General features: G+C 41.5%; 1 protein-coding gene across 1 annotated transcript; it reads left to right on the top strand.

Annotated features, from left to right (window-relative positions):
• The first annotated feature begins 5,509 nt into the window (after positions 1-5,509).
• LOC118399571 (protein ZNF365-like) lies at positions 5,510-10,817 on the top strand. Its single transcript, XM_035795753.2, has 5 exons — positions 5,510-6,002; positions 6,791-7,558; positions 7,806-7,977; positions 8,354-8,397; positions 8,716-10,817. Exons 1-5 carry the CDS (start codon positions 5,980-5,982, stop codon positions 8,894-8,896), a joined length of 1,188 nt encoding a protein of 395 aa, XP_035651646.1. The 5' UTR covers positions 5,510-5,979; the 3' UTR covers positions 8,897-10,817.
• The last annotated feature ends 5,517 nt before the right edge of the window (positions 10,818-16,334 follow it).

Below are 16,334 nucleotides of genomic sequence, written 5' to 3'. Positions count from 1 at the left end.
TCATTAGTAATAAGGATAACATGTCTCAGAAGGTAACATGACTCATTTAGAGATAACAAGGATAACATGACTCATTAGAGATAACAAGGATAACATGACTCATCAGTGGAGTTTGACAGTATAACGTTATGTATGTGGAGATGTAAAAGAAGAAAGTACTATTCCTGAATATGCTGTTACTAGAGAACACTAGTGTAAAGGAAGTGTAATGGGTTACTAGAGATAAAGTAACATGTGAAGAGCACAATGGGTTACTAGAGATTTGAAAAAGTAACAATATAAATAATAATAATATACAACTTGCACACCCACACCACGTAAGTGGTGTATAAAGTATTAAGATAAATGAATAGTATAATATAATGGATTACTAGATTTGATGAAGTAACAATGTATGAATGCATAATGGATTACGAGAGTTTACAGAGCACGCCATCAAGACAGCGCCAGCCCAGGTATTGTGAAAGTTGATCCCAGAAACAGACTCTAGTCTCAAGAGCTACCTTAACCTTTCTTCGATATGTGGGATGGTAGCGTCCCACCTCGCCAACAGCCAGTGAAAGTGCAGGGCGCCAAATTCAAAACAACAAAAATCTTATAATTAAAATTCCTCAAGCATACAAGTATTTTACACCATTTTAAAGATACAATTCTCGTTAATCCAGCCACAGTGTCTGATATCAAAAAGGCTTTACAGCGAAAGCACCACAAACAATTATGTTAGGTCACCACCAAGTCACAGAAAAACACAGCCATTTTTCCAGCCAAAGAGAGGAGTCACAAAAAGCACAAAAAGAGATAAAATGAATCACTAATCTTTGATGATCTTCATCAGATAACACTCATAGGACTTCTTGTTACACAATACATATATGTTTTGTTCGCTAAAGTGCATACATATCAAAAAATCGCATTTTACATTGGCACATTACGTTCAGTAGTTCTAAAACATGTGGTGATTGTGCAGAGAGCCACATCAATTTACAGAAATACTCATCATAAATGTTGATGAAAATACAAGTGTTATACATGTAATTAGAGATATACTTCTCCTTAATGCAACCGCTGTGTCAGATTTTTTTTAACGTCACGGAAAAAGCAAACCATGCAATAATCTGAGTACAGCCTGACAACAAAGCAGTTAAAAAGATATCCGCCATATTGTGTAGTCAACATTAGTCAGAAATAGCATTATAAATATTCACGTACCTTTGATGACCTTCATCAGACTGCACTCCCAGGAATCCCAGTTCCACAATAAATGTTTGATTTGTTTGATAAAGTTCATCATTTATGTCCAAATAGCTTCTTTTGTTAGGGCGTTTGGTAAACAAATCCAAACACGCGTTCAGGTCCAGCCGAACGTCGGACAAAAAGTTCAACAAGTTATATTACAGGTCGTAGAAACTTGTCAAACTAAGTATAGAATCAATCTTTAGGATGTTTTTATCATAAATGTTCAATAATGTTCCAACCTGAGAATTCCATTGTCTGTAGAAAAGCAATGGAACGAGAGTTAACTCTCTCGTCAAATCAAATTTTATTTGTCACATACACATGGTTAGCAGATGTTAATGCGGGTATATCGAAATACTTGTGCTTCTAGTTCCGACAATGCAGTAATAACCAACAAGTAATCTAACTAACAATTCCAAAACTACTGTCTTATACACACACACAAGTGTAAGGGGATAAAGAATATGTACATAAAGATATATGAATGAGTGATGGTACAGAGCGGCATAGGCAAGATACAGTAGATGGTATCGAGTACAGTATATACATATGAGATGAGTATGTAAACAAAGTGGCATAGTTAAAGTGGCTAGTGATACATGTATTACATAAAGATGCAGTAAATGATATAGAGTACAGTATATACGTATGCATATGAAAGGAATAATGTAGGGTATGTAAACATTATATTAGGTAGCATTGTTTAAAGTGGCTAGTGATATATTTTACATAATTTCCCATCAATTCCCATTATTAAAGTGGCTGGAGTTGAGTCAGTATGTTGGCAGCAGCCACTCAATGTTAGTGGTGGCTGTTTAACAGTCTGATGGCCTTGAGATAGAAGCTGTTTTTCAGTCTCTCGGTCCCAGCTTTGACGCACCTATACTGACCTCGCCTTCTGGATGATAGCGAGGTGAACAGGCAGTGGCTCGGGTGGTTGTTGTCCTTGATGATCTTTATGGCCTTCCTGTAACATCGGGTGGTGTAGGTGTCCTGGAGGGCAGGTAGTTTGCCCCCTGTGATGCGTTGTGCAGGCCTCACTACCCTCTGGAGAGCCATACGGTTGTGGGCGGAGCAGTTGCCGTACCAGGCGGTGATACAGCCCGCAGGATGCTCTCGATTGTGCATCTGTAGAAGTTTGTGAGTGCTTTTGGTGACAAGCCAAATTTCTTCAGCCTCCTGAGGTTGAAGAGGCGCTGCTGCGCCTTCTTCACGATGCTGTCTGTGTGGGTGGACCAATTCAGTTTGTCTGTGATGTGTATGCCGAGGAACTTAAAACTTGCTACCCTCTCCACTACTGTACCATCGATGTGGATAGGGGGGTGTTCCCTCTGCTGTTTCCTGAAGTCCACAATCATCTCCTTAGTTTTGTTGACGTTGAGTGTGAGGTTATTTTCCTGCCAGACACCTGACTCAATCAGCTCTCATTCTCTCTCCCTTCATAGTAGAAGCCTGAAACAAAGTTATAAAGACTGTTGACATCTAGTGGAAGCCTTAGGAAGTGCAATATGACCCCATTTACACTGTATATTGGAATGGCAAAGAGTTGAAAAACTACAAACCTCAGATTTCTCACTTCCTGGTTGGATTTTTCTCAGGTTTTCGCCTGCCTTATGAGTTCTGTTATACTCACAGACATCATTCAAACAGTTTTAGAAACTTCAGAGTGTTTTATATCCAATACTAGTAATAATATGGATATATTAACATCTGGGACAGAGTAGCAGGCAGTTTACTCTGGGCACCTTATTCATCCAAGCTACTCAATACTGCCCCCCTGTCACCAAGAAGTTAAAAAAGGAAGCTCCCTCCAAAGTTTCTCTTCCCTTCTGAATTGGCCGATGTATTTTATAAATTCAGCGCATCACATGTTAATCTTAAAATAATATACATATAATAACTGTGAAGCAGAAAGGGAATATCCAACAAAACTGTGAATATATAGAGTAACATTGTTAGGGTATACTAAAATCAAAACAATTCCTTCCAATATGGAGAAAGTTATCATGTTTGTTTTGTTTTTGAACCTTGCCATAAGGGGGAAAGCAGAACATTGTTTGAGAGTGAACAGAGTGTATTAGCAGAAGAGATTGAGAAGGTCTTCCTATTGGGAAGAAGGGAGTCCGAGTTGACGGAAACAGATAGGGAGACTAGTAAAAGTAACAAAGTGAATGATAATATTAGTGGCTTTCAGATAGCACTCTAATAATGCAAAGTCTTAGTAATTTGAAGAATAAATATTTCAATATAAGGTCGCGTGACGAACAGAGGGATTGAGCATTGGGACTGATATTAAATTAGAGGCCGCCATCTGGTGTTTGGGTTAGAGATACGTTTCCTGCGGAACAATAGATAGCAGCCAGTACTAACTGAACTCAAACAGGCTGTAGGGGACACTGTGGAAAAATTTGAGACAGAGGTATGAATAATTGAAGAGACATTTTTTTACAATTTCCAACTATTATTACTCAATTCTATAGTCTGGGTAGCACAAATGATTTAAGTAAGAAGGTAATGTCATCTAAATCAATAATCTGTTTCCATTGCATGGAACTGTGTACAGAATTGAAGCAGATTCAAGTATACAGTTGAAGTCGGAAGTTTACATGCACCTTAGCCAAATACATTTTAACTCAGTTTTTCACAATTCCTGACATTTAATCCGAGTAAAATGTATTTGTCTTAGATCACCACTTTATTTTAAGAATGTGAAATGTCAGAATAATAGTAGAGACAATAATTTATTTCAGCTTTTATTTATTTCATCACATTCCCAGTGGGTCAGAAGTTTATATACACTCAATTAGTATTGGGTAGCATTGCCTTTAAATTGTTTAACTTGGGTCAAAGGTTTTGGTTAGACTTCCACAAGCTTCCCACAATAAGTTGGGTTACACCAGCTCTGCCATTCCTCCTGACAGAGCTGGTGTAACTGAGTCAGGTTTGTAGGCCTCCTTGCTCGCATACGCTTTTTCAGTTCTGCCCACAAATGTTCTATGGGATTGAGGTCAGGGCTTTGTGATGGCCACTCCAATACCTTGACTTTGTTGTCCTTAAGCCATTTTGCCACAACTTTGGAAGTATGCTTGGGGTCATTGTCCATTTGGAAGACCCATTTGCGACCAAGCTTTAACTTCCTGACTAATGTCTTGGGATGTTGCTTCAATATATTCACATAATTTGCCTGCCTCATCTATTTTGTGAAGTGCACCAGTCCCTCCAGCAGCAACGTACCCCCACAATATGATGCTGCCACCCCCGTGCTTCACGGTTGGGATGGTGTTCTTCAGCTTGCACGCTTCCCCCATTTCCCTCCAAACATAACGATGGTCATTATGGCCAAACAGTTATATTTTTGTTTCATCAGACCAGGGGACATTTCTCCAAAAAGTACGATCTTTGTCCCCATGTACAGTTGCAAACCGTAGTCTGGCATTTTTATGGCGGTTTTGAAGCAGTGGCTTCTTCCTCGCTGAGAGGCCTTTCAGGTTATGTCGATAATGGACTCGTTTTACTGTGGATATAGATACTTTTGTACCTGTTTCCTCCAGCATCTTCACAAGGCCCTTTGCTGTTGTTCTGGGATTGATTGCACTTTTCGGCCCAAAGAACGTTAAACTTTTGGAGACAGAACGCGTCTCCTTCCTGAGAAGTATGACGGCTGCATGGTCCCATGGTGTTTATACTTGCGAACTATTGTTTGTACAGATATACGTGGTACTTTCAGGCATTTGGAAATTGGAGGTCTACAAAAAAATTGGAGGTCTTTGCTGATTTCTTGAGGTTTTCCCATGATGTCAATCAGAGAGGCACTGAGTTTGAAGGTAGGCCTTCAAATACATCCACAGGTACACCCGCAATTGACTCAAATGATGTCAATTAGCCTATCAGCAGCTTCTAAAGCCATGACATAATTTTCTGGAATTGTCCAAGCTGTTTAAAGGCACAGTCATCTTAGTGTATGTAAAATTCTCACCCACTGGAATACCGTGAATTCTCTTTGAAATAACGCTAGCGTCCCACCTGGCATTTTGTCTGTCATAGTTGAAGTGTACCTATGATGAAAATTACAGGCCTCTCTCATATTTTTAAGTGTGAGAACTTGCACAATTGGTGGCTGACTAAATACGTTTTTGCCCCACTGTATATATTTTTTAAACAACCAAAAGCGTTACGAAACTTCTATCCTTCCTTGAGAGGTAAAAAAAAAAAAAAACGCCACCTGCTGGAGGGAAACAGATTTTCCGTCGAGTTGGGCCACTTCCTTTGCCTCTTCCGCACTGTCGGAATCCAGAAAATTAAGGGTCGCTTCCGGACACGGTAGACTCCTCCTCACCACTGTCTGAGATGCACATTATGGAGTTCAATGAAAAAAAATACGATTTTAACGGCCTGACAGTTAATAACACATAATTTCTTATTAATTTAGTTGGAAATTATGACTATTTTAAATTCAATTCAAAAATGTATTTGACGGTGAAGAATATTTATGCCATCATGTGCAACGCTGCCCAATGAAGACACTGTTCTGGTTCGAATTGGTAGCCAGTAAACGCGATATTGTAGCTATTTTACTGAATTAGCAACATTCCATTGATATTTGGTTGCTCATCGTCACTAGCTTATACATAACCATTCCCAGGTAGGCCTACAGTAGGGGAGGCTGTGTTCATTGCTCTCAGCTGACTAACATTTTCACAACCCTACGCAGGAAATTTGAGTTGGGAATTCTTGCTATTTTGCATGACATCATCATGCAAATACAGGTAAACTATATATTTATGCGAGATTACATGCATCAGTAGCTCGAAATAGATCATGGTGTAATATAAAACACCATGGAGCTGTGTATTGGGAGCAGCAGCTTGGCTAACTAGCTAGCTAATGTTAGTGGTGATGAGCCATGCATGGGGTAGGAAGAAATTCTAGCAGCGTTAGCTAATAGTTAGCCTTTTAAAAATGACCTGTTACATTTACAACAATCTGTTAATATCGAGAGCCCTTATGTGCCATCGCTTAGCTAAATACTTGAATTGTATTTACATGATTCTGCCGTCAATCATATTCATCTATTGTTGGCTGGTTGTTGGTAAGGATCTGCAGGCCACTTCGTTTTACGAAGGTAGGCTTTTGCAACCTTAGTTGTCAGTAAGGTGACATATTGAATAAATGAAACAGCCAATTGGTTTTGATTTAAACAAATGTATGCTTGATTTAATAACCTATTGTTGAATATGAATCAATTGCAGTAATATATGCATGAGATATCAGTCTTGTCATTTATTATTTTTTTATTTGACCTTTATTTAACTAGGCAAGTCCAGTTAAGAACAAATTCTTATTTTCAATGACAGCCTATGAACAGTGGGTTAACTGCCTTGTTCAGGGGCAGAACGACAGATTTTTACCTTATCAGCTCAGGGATTCGATCTTGCAACCTTTCAGTTACTAGTCATATGCTCTAACCACTATGCTACCTGCCGTCGTAAGTCAACTGTAGTTGGATTACGAATATCAGTCATATATCAGCTGACTGTAACCATTGTGTGTTTAGCTTCCAGGTTGTAGGTGAAATGCAGGCGAAGGTATGCGCCAGGAGGACCTCTCTCATCACTGAGAATGGGCAGGCTTGTGGGGCATCTGCGGACTCCCAGCTCCCATTTAGGTGCCCTCGGTGTGGGGAGCGTGAGAGGTTCAATAGCCTGGCCTCCTTGAGAGACCACCTGGAATACAGCCACAGCTACTACCACACCATGCACGAGCTGAGCCTCCCGACCCGCAGGGGGCACTCTCACCCAGAGAGAGTCCTGCATGTGCGCTCCCTGAGTGACACACGAGAGGTCACTAGCTGCATAGAGAGGTGTCGTACGCATAGTGTGGGGACGCAGGCAGCGGATGAGATACAAACTGAAGAAGAGGCCCGTAAAGATGATTTAAAATTCCACAAGTCCAGCCCTGGGACAGATCATATCCCATTTCCATTTGACAACCCTCCAGACCCAGGCAGCAAGCCTGAGGCGGTGTCCCCAGAGTGGAGTGTCTGTGCTGGGGAGGTGTCGGTCAGGCGCAGGCTTGCCAAGGTCCTGCTGGCAGCGGACAGCACCATGCAGAGGAGGCTGCACAGGGTCAGCACGGAGCTGGCCCAGACGGACACAGAGCTGCTGTGTGAGCGTGCCCACTCCCAGCACCTGGCCCAGGAGAGGCAGGAGGTTCAGGAGCGGGAGAGGGCGCTGAGCCACCAGGTGGACATGGCCGTGATGGTGATCGCCACACTAAAGGAGCAGCTGAACGAGTCAGAGTACGAGCTGGAGAGGAGAGAACAGTGAGTAGTGTCTGAGCCAGTAACTCAGTCTTAACATTTCCTTACGGTATTGTTAGTCAAAAGCATAATCATGAGGTCAAATGGCAGACAGTACACTAATCTGGTAACTCCTTAGATTGTTGCTGTTGCTAATGGAGTTATTGTAATTTTGTCAGTAGCAATATTCTTTAGCATGTTACTAGATACGCCCCCATTGTCCGGTCCCCCCCCCAAGTCTTGAATTTGTATCTCTCGTTTTTTTTTTCAGAGAAGTCATCACCATTCAGAATTTTCTGGAGGCTGCAGCCCAGCATGAGATATGTGGTAAAGTTCGGATCCAACGTTTCATTGAGAACCTGCTCAAACGCATCGCCCTGGCTGAGAGGCTACTGGAGTACTATCAGAGCTCACCCAGTCCACCAACCTACACCGATTACATGGTACTGTACAATATCAAGCCTGTTTCCTACTGCTGACAGCAATGTGTTTACAATGACAGATTCCTTTTCAACGTATTTTCTGGCAGCTGCTCTTACTTGTTTTTAGATCGCAACGGAAAGCCGGTTAGGGAGAGATTAGAGAATATCATAATTGTTACACATTTGAACCCTTGTGAGACCTGCCGATCGTAACTGGCCTCCCAGATTCAGTTGTGGAGTTGAGAGGAAGCCTATGCAGATATGTTTTCTTCCTCCGTATTTATGTAGAAAAGGGAAACATGATAACCTTCCAAACATTCCAGAACTGGATAATATCAGCTTTTGAGTTTTGGTGTAAACAGTATAAATACCTGACATCTTTTCATCTCCCCTGCAGCACCAGACAGCTGAAAATGGACCTCAAAGAATAACCAAAAGCAGGCGAGTTTGAACCTCGTTTTTTTACTGTTGATATACATGATCTACGTTTTCCATAGTTGGGCCCATGAGCTTTGGGCTGTGCCTTAGTGTCTCACTTTGATTACAATGCAGAGTTTCCAGTTTCAAAGGTTAGGACATGGTTACATATAAATTATACATAGGGATCCCTTGTCGCAAATGAGATTTTGTGTCCTCATTCATTAGTAATGATTCTGAGTTTTACCTAATCCACTAATCCTGAGTCTGTCATCGTTACCTGCTGCCTGTTGAAGCATTGGTTTTGTGTCTGAGGTTTGTTGCGCTGTCCCCTGATTCTAGGTCAGCAGGTTATCAGCTGTCACAGTCCTGTCCCCAGGAGGGTAGAACACACCCCTCCCAGTTAGGACGGGCGTTCCCCAAAGGCCCTAGTGAGAGAGTGGGTAACTCTGGCTACTTCAGACCTGACCGCAGGGATGAAGCCTGGACCCAGCGCCGCAGGTCAGCTGGATTTGAGGACTAGGTAACCTGTCCAGGGCCCGACAAATGAATGTATATATGATAAGTATTTACTGAATGTATAGATAATACTGAGCGGGGGATGCTTTATGGCCATGTGTACGCTAGTTTTTGCTCCATTCTGTTCTAGAGGTAGCTACTGTCCTAGTTTCAATTTTGGAAGTACTGTAGTAACTTGATGGATAGGTATTTCTGATCCTCATTGGTGTTTTAAATAGTATTAAATCATATTATTGATAGGTGTAGATCTAATAAAATACAGAATTGTATACAAAAAAAACTAGATGGTGGAATTGTTAAATGCCCACTCCAGTAGAAATCCACTTTTGAGGTGAAAGCTGGCCAGAGCTTACCCAAGATGTTGCACAACAAGTTAAGTCAATAAGTCGTCATATTAGTCAAAGTACGATATATTTAGGCTTTAAGTGACACATCCAAACTTCCCACTTCTTGCAAATCATTGTGAATGTGGTATCTCTTCCTGTGATATGACATAAAAATTATTTTCAGCCTATGTTTCAGGGCTGGGTTTTATTTGAATGTTACCACCCACTAGCATGGCATTGTTTAGAGCTTTGGCCAGAATCAAAAGGTCGCTGGTTCGAATACCCGAGCCGGCCAGGTGAAAAACCTGTCTGTGCCCTTGAACAAGGCACTTAACCCTAATTTGCTCCAGGAGCACCGTACTACTATGACTGACCCTGTAAAACAACACATTTCACTGCACCTATCTGGTGTATGTGACAATAAAAACATTTATTTTATTTTTATTAATCAGAAACAGCTGCAAAGTTATTCCTCTTTGTGACTGAGATGAGCAAAACAGTATTGTGTCCAATTGGCTGGCTGAGCCATTGAGCAAATTTAAATAGGGGTACAAACATTTTTACACCTCCACTTTTTTTTTAACCAGAAAACTATCATAATCCATTGGATAATTCGTACATTTTCACTTTTTAAAAAATATTTATTTTAGCTAGGCTGTATTTAAAATCGGACCATTTTATAAATGGTATAATTGCGTGATATAATAGCATAGTAAACCACAATTACTATCCAGATAATGAAAAGGCACCCGCAAAATAAAATTAAAGGAATTTATAGTTTCCTGTCATTTGCGGTGTGCATGAGCAAAGTCATTGTAGCCTATCACTTCACTTTATGAGCATGGGCTGACATGGCTTTGCTGTACTGAAGCCTGCTAGCAGCCTAAAGTTCCTACTAAAGGTTGGACCGTGTCTATTACAATCTTTCCATATTTATACATATTAGCAGAGCTTCGTCTTATTCTTTCTAACTATTTCTATCGCGGATTCGCGGATGTAATTTATGGAAGGTGCCAAAACTTTGGAGATAACAATAGATGGTGAAGTCAAAAATAGGCTAGTGGTTTCCGTCTGTGGCGAAGTTTTCCATAAATCATTGCTTATGACAAATCCAAGTCCAGAACCAGCCATAGAGCCAGCTGTGGCGGCAACTTCCTTTGGGGGAGGGGGGGGTCCTTTAAACTCAAGGTCAAATGCAGACATTTTTTTATCTCAATATCAAATCATCTATCAGTAGCAATTAAGTACGTCAATGTGACTGTTTTCAATTAAAATGGTAAAAAAAACTAACAAATTGCTTCTGAGCAAAAAGCCATTTTATAAGTAAGACTTTTGCTAAAACTGTCTGGTCTGAGTGAAGGACCTAATGGGAGAAGCCGAATGAAAGGGATATGTAACCTGAAAACTAGATGTTATTGGCAGAGAGGTTTGAAACTCTTTGTTATCGGTCTATTAACTTATACCGCCTGGTAGGCCAAACTCCACCCATGCAAAACGAGCTTAATGTTCATGCAACCTTTTCAAACAGCTCTTTCATAATTTTCACAGTATTATTCCAACCTTGTAGTGTGTGTGAAACATATACTACCTTCCTCTGGGGGGGGGTGTGACTGGCTCTAACCAGAATGGAAAGAGGAGTGGAAGGCCCCGGTGCACAACTGAGCAAGAGGACAAGTAAATTAGTGCCTACTTTGAGAAACTGAAGCCTCACAAGTCCTCAACTGGCAGCTTCATTAGATAGTACCTGCAAAACACCAGTCTCAACACCGAAGATGCAACTCTGGGATCCTGGCCTTCCATGCAGAGTTGCAAAGAAAAAGCCATATCTCAGTTTGGCCAATAAAAAGAAAAGATTAAGATGGGCAAAAGAACACAGACACTGGACAGAGGAACTCTGCCTAGAAGGCCAGCTTCCCGGAGTCGCCTCTTCACTGTTGACGTTGAGACTGGTGTTTTGCGGGTACTATTTAATGGAGCTGCCAGTTGAGGACTTGTGAGGCATCTGTTTCTCGAACTAGACACTCTAATGTACTTGTCCTCTTGCTCAGTTGTGCACCGGGGCCTCCCACTTCTTTCTATTCTGGTTAGCGCCAGTTTGCGCTGTCCTGTGAAGAGAGTAGTACACAAGCATTGCACGAGATCTTCAGTTTTTTGGCAATTTCACGCATGCAATAGAACAAGAATAGACTGACGAGTTTCAGAAGAAAGTGTTGTTTTTTTCTTTGTTTCTGGCCATTTTGAGCCTATAATCGAACCCACAAATGCTGATGCTCCAGATACTCAACTAGTCTAAAGAAGGCCAGTCTTATTGCTTCTTTAATAAGGACAACAGTTTTCAGCTGTGCTAACATAATTGCAAATGGGTTTTCTAATGATCAATTAGCCTTTTTAAATTATAAACTTGGATTAGCTAACACAATTTGCAATTGGAACACAGGAGTATTGGTTGCTGATAATTGGCCTATGTAAATATTCCATAAAAAATGTGCCGTTTCCAGCTACAATAGTCATTTACAACATTAACAATGTCTACACTGTATTTGTGATCAATTTGATGTTATTTTATGGGCAAAAAAATGTGCTTTTCTTTAAAAAGTAAGGACATTTCTAAGTGACCCCAAACTTTTGAACGTGTGTGTATGTATGTGTATATACACTGCTCAAAAAAATAAAGGGAACACTAAAATAACACATCCTAGATCTGAATGAATGAAATATTCTTATTAAATACTTTTTTCTTTACAAAAAAATCACACAAAAATGATCAATGGAAATCAAATTGATCAACCCATGGAGGTCTGGATTTGGAGTCACACTCTAAATTAAAGTGGAAAACCACACTACAGGCTGATCCAACTTTGATGTAATGTCCTTAAAACAAGTCAAAATGAGGCTCAGTAATGTGTGTGGCCTTCACGTGCCTGTATGACCTCCCTACAACGCCTGGGTATGCTCCTGATGAGGTGGCGGATGGTCTCCTGAGGGATCTCCTCCCAGACCTGGACTAAAGCATCTGCCAACTCCTGGACAGTATTTGGTGCAACGTGGCGTTGGTGGATGGAGCGAGACATGATGTCCCAGATGTGCTCAATTGGATTCAGGTCTGGGGAACGGGCGGGCCAGCCCATAGAATCAATGCCTTCCTCTTGCAGGAACTGCTGACACACTCCAGCCACATGAGGTCTAGCATTGTCTTGCATTAGGAGGAACCCATGGACAACCGCACCAGCATATGGTCTCACAAGGGGTCTGAGGATCTCATCTCGGTACCTAATGGCAGTCAGGCTACCTCTGGTGAGCACATGGAGGGCTGTGCGGCCCCCCCAAAGAAATGCCACTCCACACCATGACTGACCCACCGCCAAACCGGTCATGCTGGAGGATGTTGCAGGCCGCAGAACGTTCTCTACGGCGTCTCCAGACTGTCACATGTGCTCAGTGTGAACCTGCTTTCATCTGTGAAGAGCACAGGGCGCCAGTGGCGAATTTGCCAATCTTGGTGTTCTCTGGCAAATGCCAAACGTCCTGCACTGTGTTGGGCTGTAAGCACAACCCCCACCTGTGGACATCGGGCCCTCATACCACCCTCATGGAGTCTGTTTCTGACCATTTGAGCCTTCACATGCACATTTGTGGCCTGCTGGAGGTCATTTGCAGGGCTCTGGCAGTGCTCCTCCTGCTCCTCCTTGCGCAAAGGCGGAGGTAGCGGTCCTGCTGCTGGGTTGTTGCCCTCCTACGGCCTCCTCCACGTCTCCTGATGTACTGGCCTGTCTCCATGCTCTGGACACTACGCTGACAGACACAGCAAACCTTCTTGCCACAGCTCGCATTGATGTGCCATCCTGGATGAGCTGCACTACCTGAGCCACTTGTGTGGATTGTAGACTCCGTCTCATGCTACCACTAGAGTGAAAGCACCGCCAGCATTCAAAAGTGACCAACACATCAGCCAGGAAGCATAGGAACTGAGAAGTGGTCTAGTCACCACCTGCAGAACCACTCCTTTATTGGGGGTGTCTTGCTAATTGTCTAATTTCCACCTGTTGTCTATTCCATTTGCACAACAGCATGTGAAATTTGTCAATCAGTGTTGCTTCCTAAGTGGACAGTTTGACTTCACAGAAGTGTGATTGACTTGGAGTTACATTGTGTTGTTTAAGTGTTCCCTTTATTTTTTTGAGCAGTGTATATATACAGTGGTGCAAAAAAAAAAAATGTAGTCAGCCACCAATTGTGCAAGTTCTTCCACTTAAAAAGATGAGGCCTGTCAATTTCATCATAGCTACACTTCAACTAAGACAGACAAAATGAGAAAAAAAAATCCAGAAAATCACATTGTAGGATTTGTAATGAATTTATTTGCAAATTATGGTGGAAAATAATTTGCAAATAAATTCATAAAAAATCCTACAATGTGATTTTCTGGATTTTTTTTCTCATTTTGTCTGTCATAGCTGAAGTGTACCTATGATGAAAATTACAGGCCTCATCTTTTTAAGTGGGAGAACTTGCACAATTGGTGGCTGACTAAATACTTTTTTGCCCCACTGTATATATCAATTTCTTTTTTTTTTTTGACTGCACTGCCTCTAGGAGCGCAAAACAGCTAATACAAAGCTAAGTATTTTATTCTAGCCCTGGTATTCAGGTCTATATTGCGCTTCTGCACATAATCATAATACTAGTGTAATTTAAGTATTAACAAATCATATACAGTAGGCCTAGCTTTGCAAAAACTGAGGAACAGTAGTGATTTGCAATAGAAATCTATGAAATAAAAACATTCTGGTATCCTGAGCATGCAGCTGTATCTGTCAAGCACATAGCCTAAAGCTGTGGTCATCAAGAACAGGCTCATCATGCTTGCTATGTCATATTTCATAACGGGATTTAAGGCTCCATGTCACATTCCTCTTTTTTAATGTACAGAGATGCATACTTTGAATCAAAGGCCGTGATTTTTAACCAAAACAAGTCATTTTTTTCTAGGCCTAACAAGCACAGCTAACAGATATGTCCTTTCATTTAAATGTATGTGTGATGGGTCATCCTTTCTCTGGTAAAAAGAAATGGAAACTCTGTGAATGTAGCGAAACGTGGGGGTAAATTTGAATGAAATCGTGCATCCTTATTTGCTGTGGTGATGTATCTATGTTTACAAGTCAATCCACTCCATCAAACCATGAGAATGTATTCGAATGGAAATCAATATAAAACAAATGTCTCTTTTGGTATTTGTTGTAACTGTATGTTTTGTTATTGGTGTTGATTGATATTTTGTATAGAGCTACTGAATGTCTGAAAGTGAAATGTAGTTTTATGAAATTAAGGCAATGTAGCAAACAAATTAATATACCCAATCTTTTTATAGTTATTTATTTACATGATGCTGCTGTATAGACCAGGGTTGAAGTCAATTACAAGTTAAAATTCAGGAACATAATTGGATTTCTAAAGCAGAACTCCTGAATTGACTGAAATTTAAATAGAATTGTCACCAACCCTTATGTAGACCAAGTCCCATTCTGGCATTGATATTGAATGTTGAACAATACTGTGCTTTGTGGCTAAGTATAACTTTTTATTTGGTTATTTTTCTGACATTTCATAATGAAACCGTGACACAACAGCCTTTCTCACGGGAAGTTTTTATGGATCATGGGGATGTCGATGGGACAAGATCAAAGCCTAATATGTTAATTGTCTACAGTTGTGGCCAAAGTTTTGAGAATGACATAAATATTCATTTTCAAAGTCTGTTGCCACAGTTTGTATGATGGCAATTTGCATATACTCCAGAATGTTATGAAGAGTGATCAGATGAATTGCAAGTAATTGCTTAGTCCCTCTTTGCCATGCAAATGAACTGAATCCCCCAAAAAACATTTCCACTGCATTTCAGCCCTGCCACAAAAGGACCGGCTGACATCATGTTAGTGATTCTCTCGTTAACACAGGTGTGAGTGTTGACAAGGCTGGAGATCACTCTGTCATGCTGATTGAGTTCGAATAACAGACTGGAAACTTCAAAAGGGGGGTGGTGCTTGGAATCATTGTTCTTCCTCTGTCAACCAGGCTTACCTGCGAGGAAACAGGTGCAGTCATCATTGCTTTGCACATAAAGGGCTTCACAGGCAAGGATATTGCTGCCAGTCAGATTGCACCTAAATCAACCGTTTATCGGATCATCAAGAACTTCAAGGAGAGCGGTTCAATTGTTCTGAAGAAGGCTTCAGGGTGCCCAAGAAAGTCCAGCAAGCGCCAGGACTGTCTCCTATAGTTGATTCAGCTGCGGGATCGGGGCACCACCTGTACAGAGCTTGTTCAGGAATGGCAGCAGGCAGGTGTGAGTGCATCTGCACGCACAGTGAGGTGAAGACTTTTGGGGGGTGGCCTGGTGTCAAGAAGGGCAGCAAAAGAAGCCACCTCTCTCCAGGAAAAACATCATGGACAGACTGATATTCTGCAAAAGGTACAGGGATTGGACTGCTGAGAACTGGGGTAAAGTCATTTTCTCTGATGAATCTCCTTTCCGATTGTTTGGCGCACCCGGAAAAAAGCTTGTCCGGAGAAGACGAGGTGAGCGCTACCATCAGTCATGTGTCATGCCAACAGTAAAGCATCCTGAGACCATTCATGTGTGGGGTTGCTTCTCAGCCAAGGGAGTGGGCTCACTCACAATTTTGCCTAAGAACACAGCCATGAATAAAGAATGGTACCAACACATCCTCCGAGAGCAACTTCTCCCAACCATCCAGGAACAGTTTGGTGACGAACAATGCCTTTTCCAGCATGATGGAGCACCTTGCCATAAGGGAAAAGTGACAACTAAGTGGCTCGGGGAACAAAACATCAATATTTTGGGTCCATGGCCAGGAAACTCCCCAGACCGTAATCCCATTGAGAACTTTGATGAATCCTCAAGAGGCGGGTGGACAAACAAAACCCCACAAATTCTGACAAACTCCAAGCATTGATTATGCAAGAATGGGTTACCATCAGTCAGAATGTGGCCCAGAAGTTAATTGACAGCATGCCAGGGGGATTGCAGAGGTCTTAAAAAAGAAGGGTCAACACTGCAAATATTAACTTTTTGCTTCAACTTCATGTAATTGT

Source organism: Oncorhynchus keta, chromosome 2 (assembly GCF_023373465.1).
Source record: "Oncorhynchus keta strain PuntledgeMale-10-30-2019 chromosome 2, Oket_V2, whole genome shotgun sequence".
Taxonomy (NCBI): Eukaryota; Metazoa; Chordata; class Actinopteri; order Salmoniformes; family Salmonidae; genus Oncorhynchus; species Oncorhynchus keta.
This window is presented reverse-complemented; position numbering and strand designations above follow the sequence as displayed.